Source organism: Cynoglossus semilaevis, chromosome 13 (assembly GCF_000523025.1).
Source record: "Cynoglossus semilaevis isolate Cse_v1.0 chromosome 13, Cse_v1.0, whole genome shotgun sequence".
Classification (NCBI taxonomy): domain Eukaryota; kingdom Metazoa; phylum Chordata; class Actinopteri; order Pleuronectiformes; family Cynoglossidae; genus Cynoglossus; species Cynoglossus semilaevis.
Window position 1 is genome coordinate 3,268,897 of NC_024319.1, and position 12,419 is coordinate 3,281,315.

The 12,419-nt window shown below is 45.3% G+C and overlaps 3 protein-coding genes across 3 annotated transcripts in view; all 3 read left to right on the plus strand.

Moving 5' to 3' along the window:
• myo1eb (myosin IEb) overlaps positions 1–3,940 on the plus strand; it is a 14,117-nt gene extending 10,177 nt beyond the window's left edge. Inside the window, exons 17-27 of the mRNA XM_025061477.1 lie at positions 10–197; positions 275–419; positions 896–1,010; positions 1,099–1,268; positions 1,347–1,492; positions 1,570–1,716; positions 1,804–1,961; positions 2,043–2,117; positions 2,186–2,372; positions 2,608–2,783; positions 3,410–3,940. Coding sequence (XP_024917245.1) covers positions 10–197; positions 275–419; positions 896–1,010; positions 1,099–1,268; positions 1,347–1,492; positions 1,570–1,716; positions 1,804–1,961; positions 2,043–2,117; positions 2,186–2,372; positions 2,608–2,783; positions 3,410–3,486 — 1,584 coding nt within the window. The 3' untranslated portion in view covers positions 3,487–3,940. The remainder of the gene's footprint in view (positions 1–9; positions 198–274; positions 420–895; positions 1,011–1,098; positions 1,269–1,346; positions 1,493–1,569; positions 1,717–1,803; positions 1,962–2,042; positions 2,118–2,185; positions 2,373–2,607; positions 2,784–3,409) is intronic.
• A 484-nt stretch (positions 3,941–4,424) lies between these two features.
• Positions 4,425–8,470, plus strand: prune (prune exopolyphosphatase). Its single transcript, XM_008322916.3, has 9 exons — positions 4,425–4,620; positions 5,202–5,309; positions 5,783–5,985; positions 6,181–6,365; positions 6,469–6,627; positions 6,954–7,045; positions 7,157–7,315; positions 7,396–7,486; positions 7,904–8,470. The coding sequence occupies exons 1-9, from the start codon at positions 4,582–4,584 to the stop codon at positions 8,131–8,133; spliced, it is 1,266 nt and encodes a 421-aa protein (XP_008321138.1). The 5' UTR covers positions 4,425–4,581; the 3' UTR covers positions 8,134–8,470.
• A 148-nt stretch (positions 8,471–8,618) lies between these two features.
• The window catches only part of bnipl (BCL2 interacting protein like), a 4,625-nt gene continuing 824 nt past the window's right edge, over positions 8,619–12,419 (plus strand). Inside the window, exons 1-8 of the mRNA XM_025061614.1 lie at positions 8,619–8,983; positions 10,298–10,402; positions 10,565–10,617; positions 11,031–11,270; positions 11,612–11,806; positions 11,920–12,022; positions 12,111–12,242; positions 12,323–12,419. Coding sequence (XP_024917382.1) covers positions 8,964–8,983; positions 10,298–10,402; positions 10,565–10,617; positions 11,031–11,270; positions 11,612–11,806; positions 11,920–12,022; positions 12,111–12,242; positions 12,323–12,419 — 945 coding nt within the window. The 5' untranslated portion in view covers positions 8,619–8,963. The remainder of the gene's footprint in view (positions 8,984–10,297; positions 10,403–10,564; positions 10,618–11,030; positions 11,271–11,611; positions 11,807–11,919; positions 12,023–12,110; positions 12,243–12,322) is intronic.

The following is a 12,419-nucleotide window of genomic DNA, read 5'->3' on the forward strand; positions in this document are numbered from 1 at the left end:
AACACCCTGGTCCAGACACTGATGAAGTGCACCCCCCACTACATCCGTTGTATTAAACCCAATGAGACCAAAAAGCCACGAGACTGGGAGGAAAACCGCGTCCGACATCAGGTGGAGTACCTGGGCCTGCGAGAGAACATCCGTGTGCGCCGAGCGGGATACGCCTACAGACGTGTCTTTGTCAAGTTTCTACAGAGGTCATTCAGGGTCAAACACAGTCGAACACCAGTGAATTCACTTCCACTGATGTTCACCAGATTTTCGTGTTCTGCAGGTACGCAATCCTGACCAGGGAGACTTGGCCTCACTGGAGGGGGGAGGAGCGTCAGGGGGTCCTTCATCTGCTCAACTCTGTCAACATGGATCAGGACCAGTACCAGCTGGGGAAAAGCAAAGTTTTTATCAAAGCTCCAGAGTCGGTATGAAATTCTGTCTGAAATGTTTTTCTACATCTGGGTCATGGTAGAATCTGAGGTCCATTATCCAGGTAGAGTCCCCCAAAGAGAAACAGCATTAGTTGAAAGACCAAAACATTTGCAGCTCTCTAACCAGAGACGCCCTGTAGGTTCACAGCCAGCAGGTGGTGCAGCAGAGATGCCCTGTAGGTTCACAGCCAGCAGGTGGCGTCAAGGAGGTTGGCTGCAGTATGGGCTGATCAGTGGTGGTCCTATAGTTGGTAGGAATAGGTTCCTGTCTAAAAAGATGGAATTCCTGTTTCTTCCTGAGGGGAAGGAAAACTGGAGGGATTGATTGATCACTTGTGTGTAAGTTGTGGAACCCTCAGGGATCCTCATTGGAAATTTGGTGAAGCAGGTTGGGAACTTGGAAAACCCATTAAAGATGTTGACCAATCAGAAATCAAGGTTCACTTGATTAAGCCCATTTTTCTCTGCAGCTCTTTTTATTGGAGGAGATGAGGGAGAGGAAGTACAACGGCTATGCTCGAGTCATCCAGAAGGCGTGGAGGAAACACATCGCTGTCCGCAAGTATGTGAAGATGAGGGAGGAAGGTAAGACACAGCTACGACGGAACCAGAATCCACATCTTTGTGTCCTTTTTCAGTGGATCTCTTTACAAAACAAATCGTGTTTTTTCAGCATCAGACATCCTGCTCAACAAGAAGGAACGTCGCAGAAACAGCTTGAACCGTAACTTTGTCGGGGACTACATCGGGACAGAAAACCATCCAGAGATCAGACAGTTCGTCGGCCGCAGGGAGAGGATTGACTTTGCCGACGTGGTGGTGAAATATGACCGAAGATTCAGGGTAAAAACAGCAGTAAAATAACAAATAGAAGTTTTACTGGAATCATTCTTTCAAAATATCCTTTCTTTTCTTTCACAGACCGTGAAACGAGATCTCATCCTGACCCCTAAGTTCCTGTACCTGATTGGCCGAGAGAAGGTAAAACAGGGTCCAGATAAAGGCCAGATTCGAGAAGTTCTAAAGAGAAAGATCGAGGTCCACAAGATACAGTCTGTTTCCCTGAGGTAAACCAGTGTAAACACCAAGAAGAAAGAAAAAGAGTATCCAAGCTGCAAAGAACCTTTTTGTCTTTGTTTGTCAGCACTCTGCAGGACGACTTCTTCATCGTCCATGAGGAGGAGTACGACAGCGTTCTCCAGAGCATCTTTAAAACCGAGTTCCTCAGTCTGCTAGACAAACGTTATCACGAGAAAACTGAGAAGAAGCTGCCGCTCAAGTTCAACAACCTGTCAGTGGGATTTGTTTTCCCCACAAATACAGAAATTTGTTTAAATTGTATCTCCAAGATAAAAAAAATGTTTATTTGTTTCTCCAGCCTGGAATTTAAGGTGAAAAAAGGTGGCTGGGGTCCGTTCACCTCAGGAGGATCCAGACAGATCCAGTTCCAGATAGGTCAAGGGGACGAAGCGATCCTGAAACCCAGTGGGAAGGTGCTACAAGTCTCCATCGGACAGGGTCTACCCAGGAACTCACGTGAGCTCTGACCTGAGTCGCTCATCTTTATAGCTCTAAGTGGTCTTTTCTCCACATTTTCACTTCCTGTCTGATCTGCAGGGCCAACGCGGAAGGACAAACGGAAGAGCCGCTACATGAGCAACCAGGCTCCGCCCAGCAGCCACTACAGCTCAGGTGATGACGACGATGATGACGAGTACATGGTCAACTTTAGCTCAAGCTTACGTTATCCTGTTGTTCAGGTCTTCGCTCCAGAGGAGGACCTCCCCGAGGCGGCCCCCCCTCCTCCAGGGTGTCTTTGCTGAGACAGCAGTCCAGCATGGAGCAGCCCACTCTGCCTCGCCACCAGAGCCAGAGGCGTCAGGAAAACCAGGCTCCAAGCAACTTTGACATGGGATTCATGGGAGTCCCTGAACAAGGCGCTGCAGGGTGAGCATGAAGGGAGTGACCTGGGGTCACACCTGGGGGTACCCTGTACTTAACCATTCATGAACCACCTGGGGTCACTGGGTTATTGAGGGTCACTAATGGGACTCAGTTCATGAATGGTTAAGTACAGGGTACCAGATTTCCCATTGTTTATACTCATTACACTAGAAACCAGGAAATCACAGTATCCTGGTAGAAAAAGGGAGTCTGTTGTAATACCCGCGTCAACCTACAGGCTGCAGCGGCGACGGTCGAAGGAAGTGACGCCCCTCCCAGGAGCAGGTCGACCCAAACCGGCGCCAAAGCCGAAGCCACGGTCTCCACAGTGCAGAGCGCTCTACGCTTACGATGCCCAGGACACTGACGAGCTCAGCTTCAACGCCGATGATGTCATTGAGATCATTTCTGAGGGTACCAGTCCCAGTACTACTGCTGTAGTACTTTTATTATTGTACCATCAATAATCATTTTGTTACCAATCATTTCCTTTGAATAACTTCTGCTGCTGCTGCCACTGTTACTGTTGCTAAACTCCTATGAATATTTTAGCCGTAATCCTCACCTGCTGGAGGTCTATCACGTGTTTGACCTATTTTTGTCATTTGATCATCTTTTAGTTAATGTTAGCAGTTCATAATAATTCTTGGGCTAATTGAGCTCTAATTAGACCTTCATAGTCACAGATATTTGATTTGTGACTATTTTATTTTATTCTTTTGGTTGTGTCGCTTGACGTCTTATCTTTGGGCAGTTTTTCTGTTTCTAATAATTCTCATCTAACATGAATCATTTTCTCGTTTTTACTTTTATTCTGTTTAAAGTTGACTCTTTATTATTTGTTATAAACTCACCTCGGTTTTTAGCCGTTTCAGATTCATCTTCATCTCAGTTACCTTTGGGCTCTCACTTTGTCCTTTTAACTGTTGATCGTAGGATATGTAACAGGTTATTTAAAGGGCTAGACATTCCTCACTCAGGTTTAATAATCTTTTATGTTTTATTTTGATTTATTTGAAGTTGTCTGTGTGTGTCCTCAGATGTCTCAGGTTGGTGGTTCGGTCGCCTTCGTGGCAGAGAAGGAATGTTTCCTGGAAACTACGTGGAGAAGATATGAACCAGTGTTTCTACAGAGGTCGGCTCCTCCTGGTAACAACCCCCCCACCCCCCACCCACAGCTTCTACCTTTTTTTGAATGTTCCCATGTGGCTTTAATTAACACCAGTGTTATAATGGGAACAGCTGACAGATGAATCCAGAACAAAGTCCAGTTTTAAGGCGTTCCAGATTGGTGACATGATCGGTACTGTGCTTCTGCAAGCGATCATCTCTAACCAGCAAAACAATGTTCTGTTAAAATACCAGTGATTGACCACATTTTTGACCACAATTTTACCACACCAATAGAGCTGCTGGAGCTTAAACCAGAAGGCGTCTTATCCGTGTTACAGTCTGAAAGATTACACCAACAAAACCCAAAAAGCTTTAAAATACGACTGAACGTCATCGCGGAACAAAATATATTTTTAACTGTTATAAATCATTATATAAATAAACTGTCTTTACATCAAGGTCATTTTCAGTCTCTTTATTTTTAAGTTTGTCCATAGCACGATGCTGCTTTCACTGGCTGATACAAGGGTCGTGTTTTAAGGCTTGATAAAATGGATGTTTTAAGTTTGACCACGACGACTACGTATGAAAAACATTTTTAATGGATTGTGATCGGGGCAGACTTTTATTTGCTTTATTTGTTTGTTTGCTTCTGGGAAGTTTTCCAAACATCATCTAGCTCAGCTTGTTTTGTTTTTTTTTTAGATTTATTTTGACTGATTAACCTTTAGCTATAGTTTGGGTGATTTTCAACTAACATTGTGTTTGTTTTAATTCATTTAAACATATACATTCTTGTAACTTTGTTCTCAACTTCAATCCACAAATTTAATTGCTATTTATTTACAATGTTTCTACGTTTAGCTGAAGCTTTTGGGCAATAGATGAAGCAATACATAATATTCCGAGCTCTCCTTAAACATTTCATGACCTTTTACCCGCCTTATCATCGGCGATCACGTGGTCAGCCACGGTCAACTGTAACGAATGAGACAGACGTTCGTTGCTCAGTGTGTTTGACGGAACCTTTACAGGAGACATCGACTGCTAACCGCTAACTATTTGCAGCTAAAAGCTGCGACCAGCAGCCATTGGTGACATGGAGGAGTTTCTGACGAACTGCCGACGAGCACTGCAGGTCTCTCTCTCTCTCTCTCTCTCTATATATGTATATATATATATATATCTCACACACACACACAGCGCGTGGCGATAATAGTAAACAGTCTATAAAACACGAAATGTTTGTCATAGAACTTCACGGCTTCCGTACATTTCGATTTTCAAAATAAGACTTCCGATCAGTGTCGTTAGCCGGAAGTTGTGAGCTGCAATACAAAATAATGTTGGACAATTACAGACGAGTACACAATTCTGTGTTTAAAAGTATGACTGTGTGAGTTTTTAAGCTTTAAATTTAACAATACATGTCGGAATTAGGTCTGCATAATTTTGGCTTTGAGTTTTAGTATTTATAATTGAGGTATTTTGGATGAATGTTTTACCAACTCTAAGCGCGTTTGAATTGTTTTGGCAGTTTTATTGTATTACTTTTATTTTCCGTTATTGAAATAGTGTTTTTTTTTTTTTTTTGCCTGTTAACTGGGGCAGGTTATTTCTCGTTGAGATACACAACATTTAAGGAGAACTTACTTTCATCGTAAGACTTTTGACTAGCATTCAAACACATGGTCACATGCCTTCTCTGACCTTTCGTAGGCATTTGCTGACCCCTCTCCTCCTATCCTCCATGTGGTCATGGGAAATGAAGCCTGTGATGTGGACTCCATGGTGTCGGCTTTGGTCTACGCCTTCTTTCTGTCCAAGGTGAGATCAAACCGTATGATCAGCCAACCCTAATTATAATTATATTACACTATTTTGCATCATATTTGTTTTACATAGTGCAGTGTTTTAATGTATTATTTTAGCATTGTTATGTTTTAACAGTTTTTGACATGTATTTGACATTTTTATTTTAAAATGTTTTCGCACAAAAATTCAAACAGTCTTTCCAGAAAATGTCTATCTCTATAGGTTTTTGTTTTTAAAACATTCCTCAGACTGGGAAATGAACAGAGCTGTTCAGCAGCCAGTGTTCACCACTGTCAGAGTCTCCTCTTCATGATGCTGCAGACATTCAGCCAATTATACATCTTTACTAATCAATAATAATCTTCCTTTTAAATGTAAGATAAATGAAAACATGTTTTTATTCAAGTTGCTAACTGCATTATCAATCTTTGTCTCTTTGATGATGACCTGCATGATGATGTCATCACTCCCTCTCGCCGTGTCAGACCCTGGGAGGCGACACATTAGTCCTCCCACTGCTGAACATCCACAGGGAGGAGCTAGCGCTGCGCTCTGACAACACCTTCCTGCTGCGTCAGAGTGGCGTGTCACATGACCTGCTGCTGTTCAGAGACCAGCTCGACCTGAAGACGCTGCATCAAGAAGCACGTCTGCGGCTGACGCTGGTGGACCACAATGTCTTGTCCAGGTATGGAAATAGATGTTAAATTCTAAAGTAAAAAAAAAGTCCCAATTTTCTTTTATTTGGAGATTTCAAAATTCAAAATGAATCAAATTTTACAAACAAGAGTTAAAGGTCAGGTTAATACATTTCTGTAGTTTGAAAATGGTTTGTCAAAATATGAAATGAGCCAGCAGCTGAGTTGACTGTCTCCGATTGCAGTTCCGACAGTGACCTTGAGGGGGCAGTGGTTGAGGTGATTGATCATCACCACCTGGAAAGAGAGCCTTCAACTTCCTGTTGCGTAACTGTGGAGACAGTTGGATCTTGTGCTACACTGATTACTGAGAGAATCGTGCAGGAAGCTCCAGAGATCCTGACGCTGCAGCTCGCCCAGCTGCTCTACGGTGAGAGAGAGAGAGGGAGGAAGGACTCCCCCTCCCAGCACATACCTCCTTTCCTAACAACACGGTCTACAGATGGTAATGCTACTTCTGTGTGTGTTTGTAGCTGCTGTGGTATTGGACTGCGTGAACATGGCGCCCTCAGCTGGTAAAGTGACTCCAAAAGACAGTCAGTTTGCTGCAGTGTTGGAGAGTCGTTTCCCTGCTCTGCCTCCAAGAGGCGCTCTTTTCACTGCACTGCAGAACGCCAAGTTTGATGTCTCAGGTAATGACACACACACCAAACACACACCAAACACACATGGTAGTGCAGTGTTTTCCTGGCACATGTGGTCCTGGTGCCTTTCCCAGTGGCGCCCCCTTTGTTCAGAAGAGTTGGTTTACTTTCTACAATATAAAAAAAATCTAAAACACTAACTATTGATGAGACTTTACTTAAGTAAGAAAACCTTTGTTGCTGCAGGTTTTCACATCAGAAAACCCTGAAACACATCAAATAAAACTCTGGTTAAAGAGAAAATCATATTTAGCGCCGTCTGAGTTTTTCGTTCTATTCCTGAAAAAAATAATTGACTTGAGTTTTGTCCTCAGGTCTAGACACTGGACAGATGTTGATGAAGGACATGAAAATTGTCTCAGGAAGTCTGCGTCTGGCCGTCTCTGTTCTGTACGTCACACTGGAGGTGAGAGGAAGAAGGAGGTGTTACTGCAGTACTGCTGTACTTCTGTGTACTGACCTCTGTGTGTGTATGCACGTGTGTGTCTGTGTGTGTGTCTGTGTGTGTGCGGTGTAGGAGTTCTTACAGAGGGCGGAGCTGGAGGCAGAGCTTTCCTCCTTCTGTCAGAGAAACGGATTTGATTTGCTGTTGCTGATGACAATCTCCTTTACTGAGAGCAAAGAGCCAATCAGAGAGCTGGCTGTGTTCTGCCACAGCTCCACCTGCAGGGAGCAGGTACAAGTACACAACACTAAACACACACACACACTAACACACTCACATACTCACTTAACCCTTTTTATTTTTCCCCACAGCTCAGTCACTTCCTGGAACAAGCCCAAAGCCCCGCCCTCAACCTCTCTCCAATCAGCAGCCCCCATCCTCACATAACAGCCTATCACCAAGGTGTGTAGTTGAGTGTTAGCGTATAATTAGCGAATGACCTGTTTCTGTTAACGCCACATTCAAAGTGATGTCACGGCCTTATCATGTTTAATGATTTCTTATCACCATCACGGTGACCTCATCATCACTGTGACCTCATCATCACTGTGACCTCATCATCACTGTGACCTCATCATCACTGTGACCTCATCATCACTGTGACCTCATCATCACTGTGACCTCATCATCACTGTGACCTCATCATCACTGTGACCTCATCATCACTGTGACCTCATCATCACTGTGACCTCATCATCACTGTGACCTCATCATCACTGTGACATCATCATCACTGTGACCTCATCATCACTGTGACCTCATCATCACGGTGACATCATCCTTACTGTGACGCAATTGTTGTTTTTTTTTCTTTCTCAGGAAACTCGCTGGCGTCTCGTAAGAAGCTCCTCCCATTAGTCAAAGACTTCCTGAGGCAGTTGGATGGAGAGGAGATTCAGGAGGCGGAGTCTGTGGTTCCTCCTACACCCATGAACAGTCTGGTGGAGGGTTGTCCCCTGGAGGGCGCTCTGCCACACATCAGTCCGCAGGACCTGGTGGACAAAGTCAGCAAGATGGCCGACAGCAGAAGAGATTACCCTGACCTCTGACCTTTCAAACCAGGTTGTTTGGTCAAATAAGTATGGAACCGACATCGGACCTGAGAACAGAACTGTCAGTAGAACCGACATCAGAACAGGTGACGGAACTTAGAGCAGAGCTGACAATCACACGTGTAGCAACAGCCAATCTCAGAACGGACAAAAGAAACTGATAACAGAACCTGAGCGTCAGATCCAAGCTGACACCTGAACTTTGACCTGACGGTCAGGAATGAAATGTGGGCAGAGCTACTTCCTGCTCACTTTGGAAATGCTTTTATTGTGTAAGACTGAGTGAAGCAGTTGCAGCAACAGGAAATTACAAAATAAAAGTGAAAAAAACAAACATTTTTTTTCTCTGCTGATGGGTTAATCAACCAATAATCAAAAGATCAGTCCGTCAGAAACAGGCGTTGAACGAGGATCGTACGTTTGATCGGAGCTTAACTTCTAATCTGTGATACCGTCGTACGGTGACGGTTGATCACTGATCAATAACTGTAGAAAGATGACCTGAGATCTATGGAAGTACAAGGGAAAGTGGATCAGTGATGTCATCACTCACTTCCTGTTTCTTTAAATATCTGCAGCAGTTGATTGGCTGATATAAATACAGCACGTCTTACCTGTAGCATACAGCAGGTGGGCGTCGACCAAACGGCGTCAGTCTGAAATGTGGACGAGCCGGGTCAGCAGAGATCGGACGAGAGAGGCAAGGAGAGAGAGAGAGAGAGAGAGAGGGCAGTCCCTCACAGAGGTAGAGGAAACAGTGACAGTCACTTGTCCAGCAGCACCTGGTACCTGCTGGTCAGAACACGCTGTGACATCACTGTGACATCATGAGTGACCGCACTGGCAGGTACGTTCTCGCTGTGTGTGTGTGTGTATGTGTTTCCTGTTAAAACGGAACAAAGAGGAAGTTTGATGTTTGTGTTTTGTCGGTCAGTGAAGTGGTCTCTGCTGTGACGCCTTCACTGTCCTCTCAGTGTTCGTTGACGAACAGGAAGTGACGTCCCCCAGGACTGTTGTTGACAGTGGACAGGATGGACCTGGACACTTCAGGTTTTGCGTCTCTGTGATTTCAAACAGGAAGTTTCCTCCTGTTGACTTCATTTCCCACAATGCAACTGGACCACAGCATGTGCTGTCAGCCCGAGGTTTTTGTTTTCAGTGCAGTCTGTTGCTGAAGATACATGAGGACACCAGAGGACACACAGACTGAGAAGACAGCCAGGAGCATGAGATGTCCCCTGGAGACTCACCTGGAGACTCACCTGGGACACCAAGGTGACGCCAGGAGACATGAATGTCTGTGGAGACGGACCTGGGAAGACCAGGAGGACACTAATGTACGCAGATAAATAAGTGGAGAGACATGAAGACACACCTGGAGCTGAAACACACGACTTTAAAAAAACCTCATCCTGGAAATTCCGAGAGGACTCCTGACAGACGCAGTCCGATTCCAAACCTGCCTTCAGAGCCACTCCAGGAGACTGTACCAGGATTCAGAACCTGGATCTACCAGGACAAAGGTCTCAGTTTCTCAGTCTCACTCCCTAAAGTGTTGGTCTCCTTACACTCAGACCTGGATTTCAGTTCCTGCTCTTTTAAAATCCTCTTATTGTCTCTGTCCCTAAAGATTCTAATCTTTTCCTGGTCTCAGCACCTGCTGGTCTTGGTCTGTGTCTCTGTCCACTGACATCAGTCTCTGTAGGACTGGACGCCGTTAGACTAAAAAAATAAACAATTGATCTGGGGTGTTAGTGAAGGTGACACCTAGTGGTCATCCTGTGTGTGGCCCAATCACAGACCTGACGTCTTCAGAACTGGACTTGATTCTAGAGTCTGACTGTGACATGAATGCTAGAAGGAGAAGGCCCCGCCCCCTGTTACCATGGTAACCCACACACACTGACAGGTGTGGTGATGACAGATAAAAGGAAACACAGAGCTCCGCCCCTTTAGCTCCTTGTTCAGCTGGTCGGACCAGTGTGTGTGTGTGTGTGTGTGTGTGTGTGTGTGTGTGTGTGTGTGTGTTTAAATGTCACAACGAGGGAAACGTTTTTTCAGGTTTTTAAACTGTTGTTGAAAGTTGAAACCAATCATGATGATGTCAGTGATGATGATGATGATGATGACGATGATGACGATGATGTCACTGTCTCCACAGACCCTCTCCTCTTCCTCCTCGTTCGTCTCCTGCAGGACTTCCTTCTTCTCCAAACATACAGGACCTGGAGCTCCGGGAGGAGTGGCAGGACGACGGCTTCCCCAGGTCTCACCCTCTGACCTCTGACCTCTGACTTTTCACCTTCTGTGACTCCACTTTGTTGCCTGTTTTAAAGCTGTATTATTGAAATGATTGCGATCTAGACGCGGCGTTGCCGTGACAACCCCGTGTTGGACCTCAGCTCAGATTTGTTTGTTTTTCCTGCAGGCCCCTCCCCGAGGATTGTGGGAGTCCTGGGGATGGAGAGAGACAATTAAGAGGTGAGGAACTAATGTTTTGGTTTGTGACATCATCAACCTGCTATGATGTCATTGTTCAGATTTCCTTAGAAGCATCTAGAATAACAGAAGATTTTTTCATATCTTTTAATTGTTTGATTTTTTTTTTTTTTCTGACTTTTTCATCTTGTTTTTCTTACTTTTTCTCTCGGCACATTTCATTTACTTTTAGTTACAACACGGTTGTTTAGCTGTGACAAGAAATTCTATTCTACGAAGTAAAATTATTTGAGTAGACGTATTTAAAGTACGGGTCAAACATTTGAACTCAAATATGAATCAAAGAGTTTGGAATATTTTAAAATGTCAATTATTTAAATAAAACTTCTTTTATACAAGATTCAATTATTAAACCTGACCTTCTCTACCTTTCTTGCCCCTCCCCCAATGTCCAGCCCCGCCCACCACCCTAGCCCTGTCAGACGCAGCAGTGGGCGGTGCTAAGAAGCGCCTGGTGGCTCCGTCCCTCAGTCTCACCCTGAACCGCAGAGACTCTCGAGACCCGAGCACGGACGGTTTCTCTGCTGCCGCCCTGTCGGACACGCCCTCTCTGGACATCAACCTCGAGGCCCTCGAGACGCCGTCGGGCAGTGAGACAGGAACACTGCCCGAGACCGGCGAGCTGGAGTGGGACGGTGAGGATCCACACAGTCTTTGTTCTTGATGTTGGTGGTTGACCTCTGTCTTCATGTCTTTTTCCTTTGGACCTCGTCTTTCTTTGCCTTTTTTTTATTTTTTTGTGGTCTTCTCTGATCCTGGAGTCATTCTGTCTTCCTTGTGGTCTGTTTGTCACTTTAAATAGTTGTGTTTTTGGTCAATAAGTGGCTTTAATTTGTATTATTTCAGCAGCTTGTTGTCTTGTCTCGTTGTCTCGTCTCGTTGTTTGTCTCGTTGTCTCGTCTCGTTGTCTCGTCTCGGTCGTCTCTGACATAGTGATCTTATATTCCTCTGGTCTTTGTCCCTTTGTGATGGACAGACGAACTCCCTCGGATGGGAAGAGGCGGGGCCTCGAGTGCTGTCAGAAGTCCCGTGGAGAGTTCAGAGAGTTTAATGGGTCTAGACCAGGTAGACAGCAGGGGGCGCCGCTGGAGGAAGTTCAGCATCTCAGGACACGAGTATCACGTCAACATGAGTGTCCTGGAGCCATACCTGCAGGTCCTGTCCCACGGAGGTCAGAGGTCTAATATACATCTGCCCCCTACTGACAGGAGGCAGCAGCTACAGGCTGGAGACATATATCAGTGACCGACTCTGACTCTGTCTCTGTCTCTCATCAACTGTTAGGTTATTACGGAGACGGGATGAACGCCATCATCCTGTTCACTTCCTGTTACCTGCCGGAGAAGACAGTAGACAACTATGACTACGTGATGGACAACCTCTTCAGGTGAGAGCAGGAAAAAAACAAAAACAAAAAACACAGCCAGCACAGGTGTGGGACCGCAGGTGTGGGACTGGTCTTTGTGTCTCTGCAGATACATCGTGGGGACGTTGGACCTGATGGTCTCGGAGAACTACCTGCTGGTTTACCTGTGTGCGATGGCTCCCAGGAACAAACTTCCACCAATCAAGTGGCTTCACCAGTGCTACACCTCCATCGACCGCAGGTAGGCTGCGTCCCGCTCAGTGGGCCGAGTCGATGTTATCACGGTGTCCAACGTGTGTGTGTGTGTGTGTTATCAAATAGGCTGAAGAAGGACCTGAAGGGACTCCTGGTTGTCCACCCTGCCTGGTACATCAAAGCTCTGCTCACTCTGGTCAAGCCCTTCATCAGGTCTGTACAC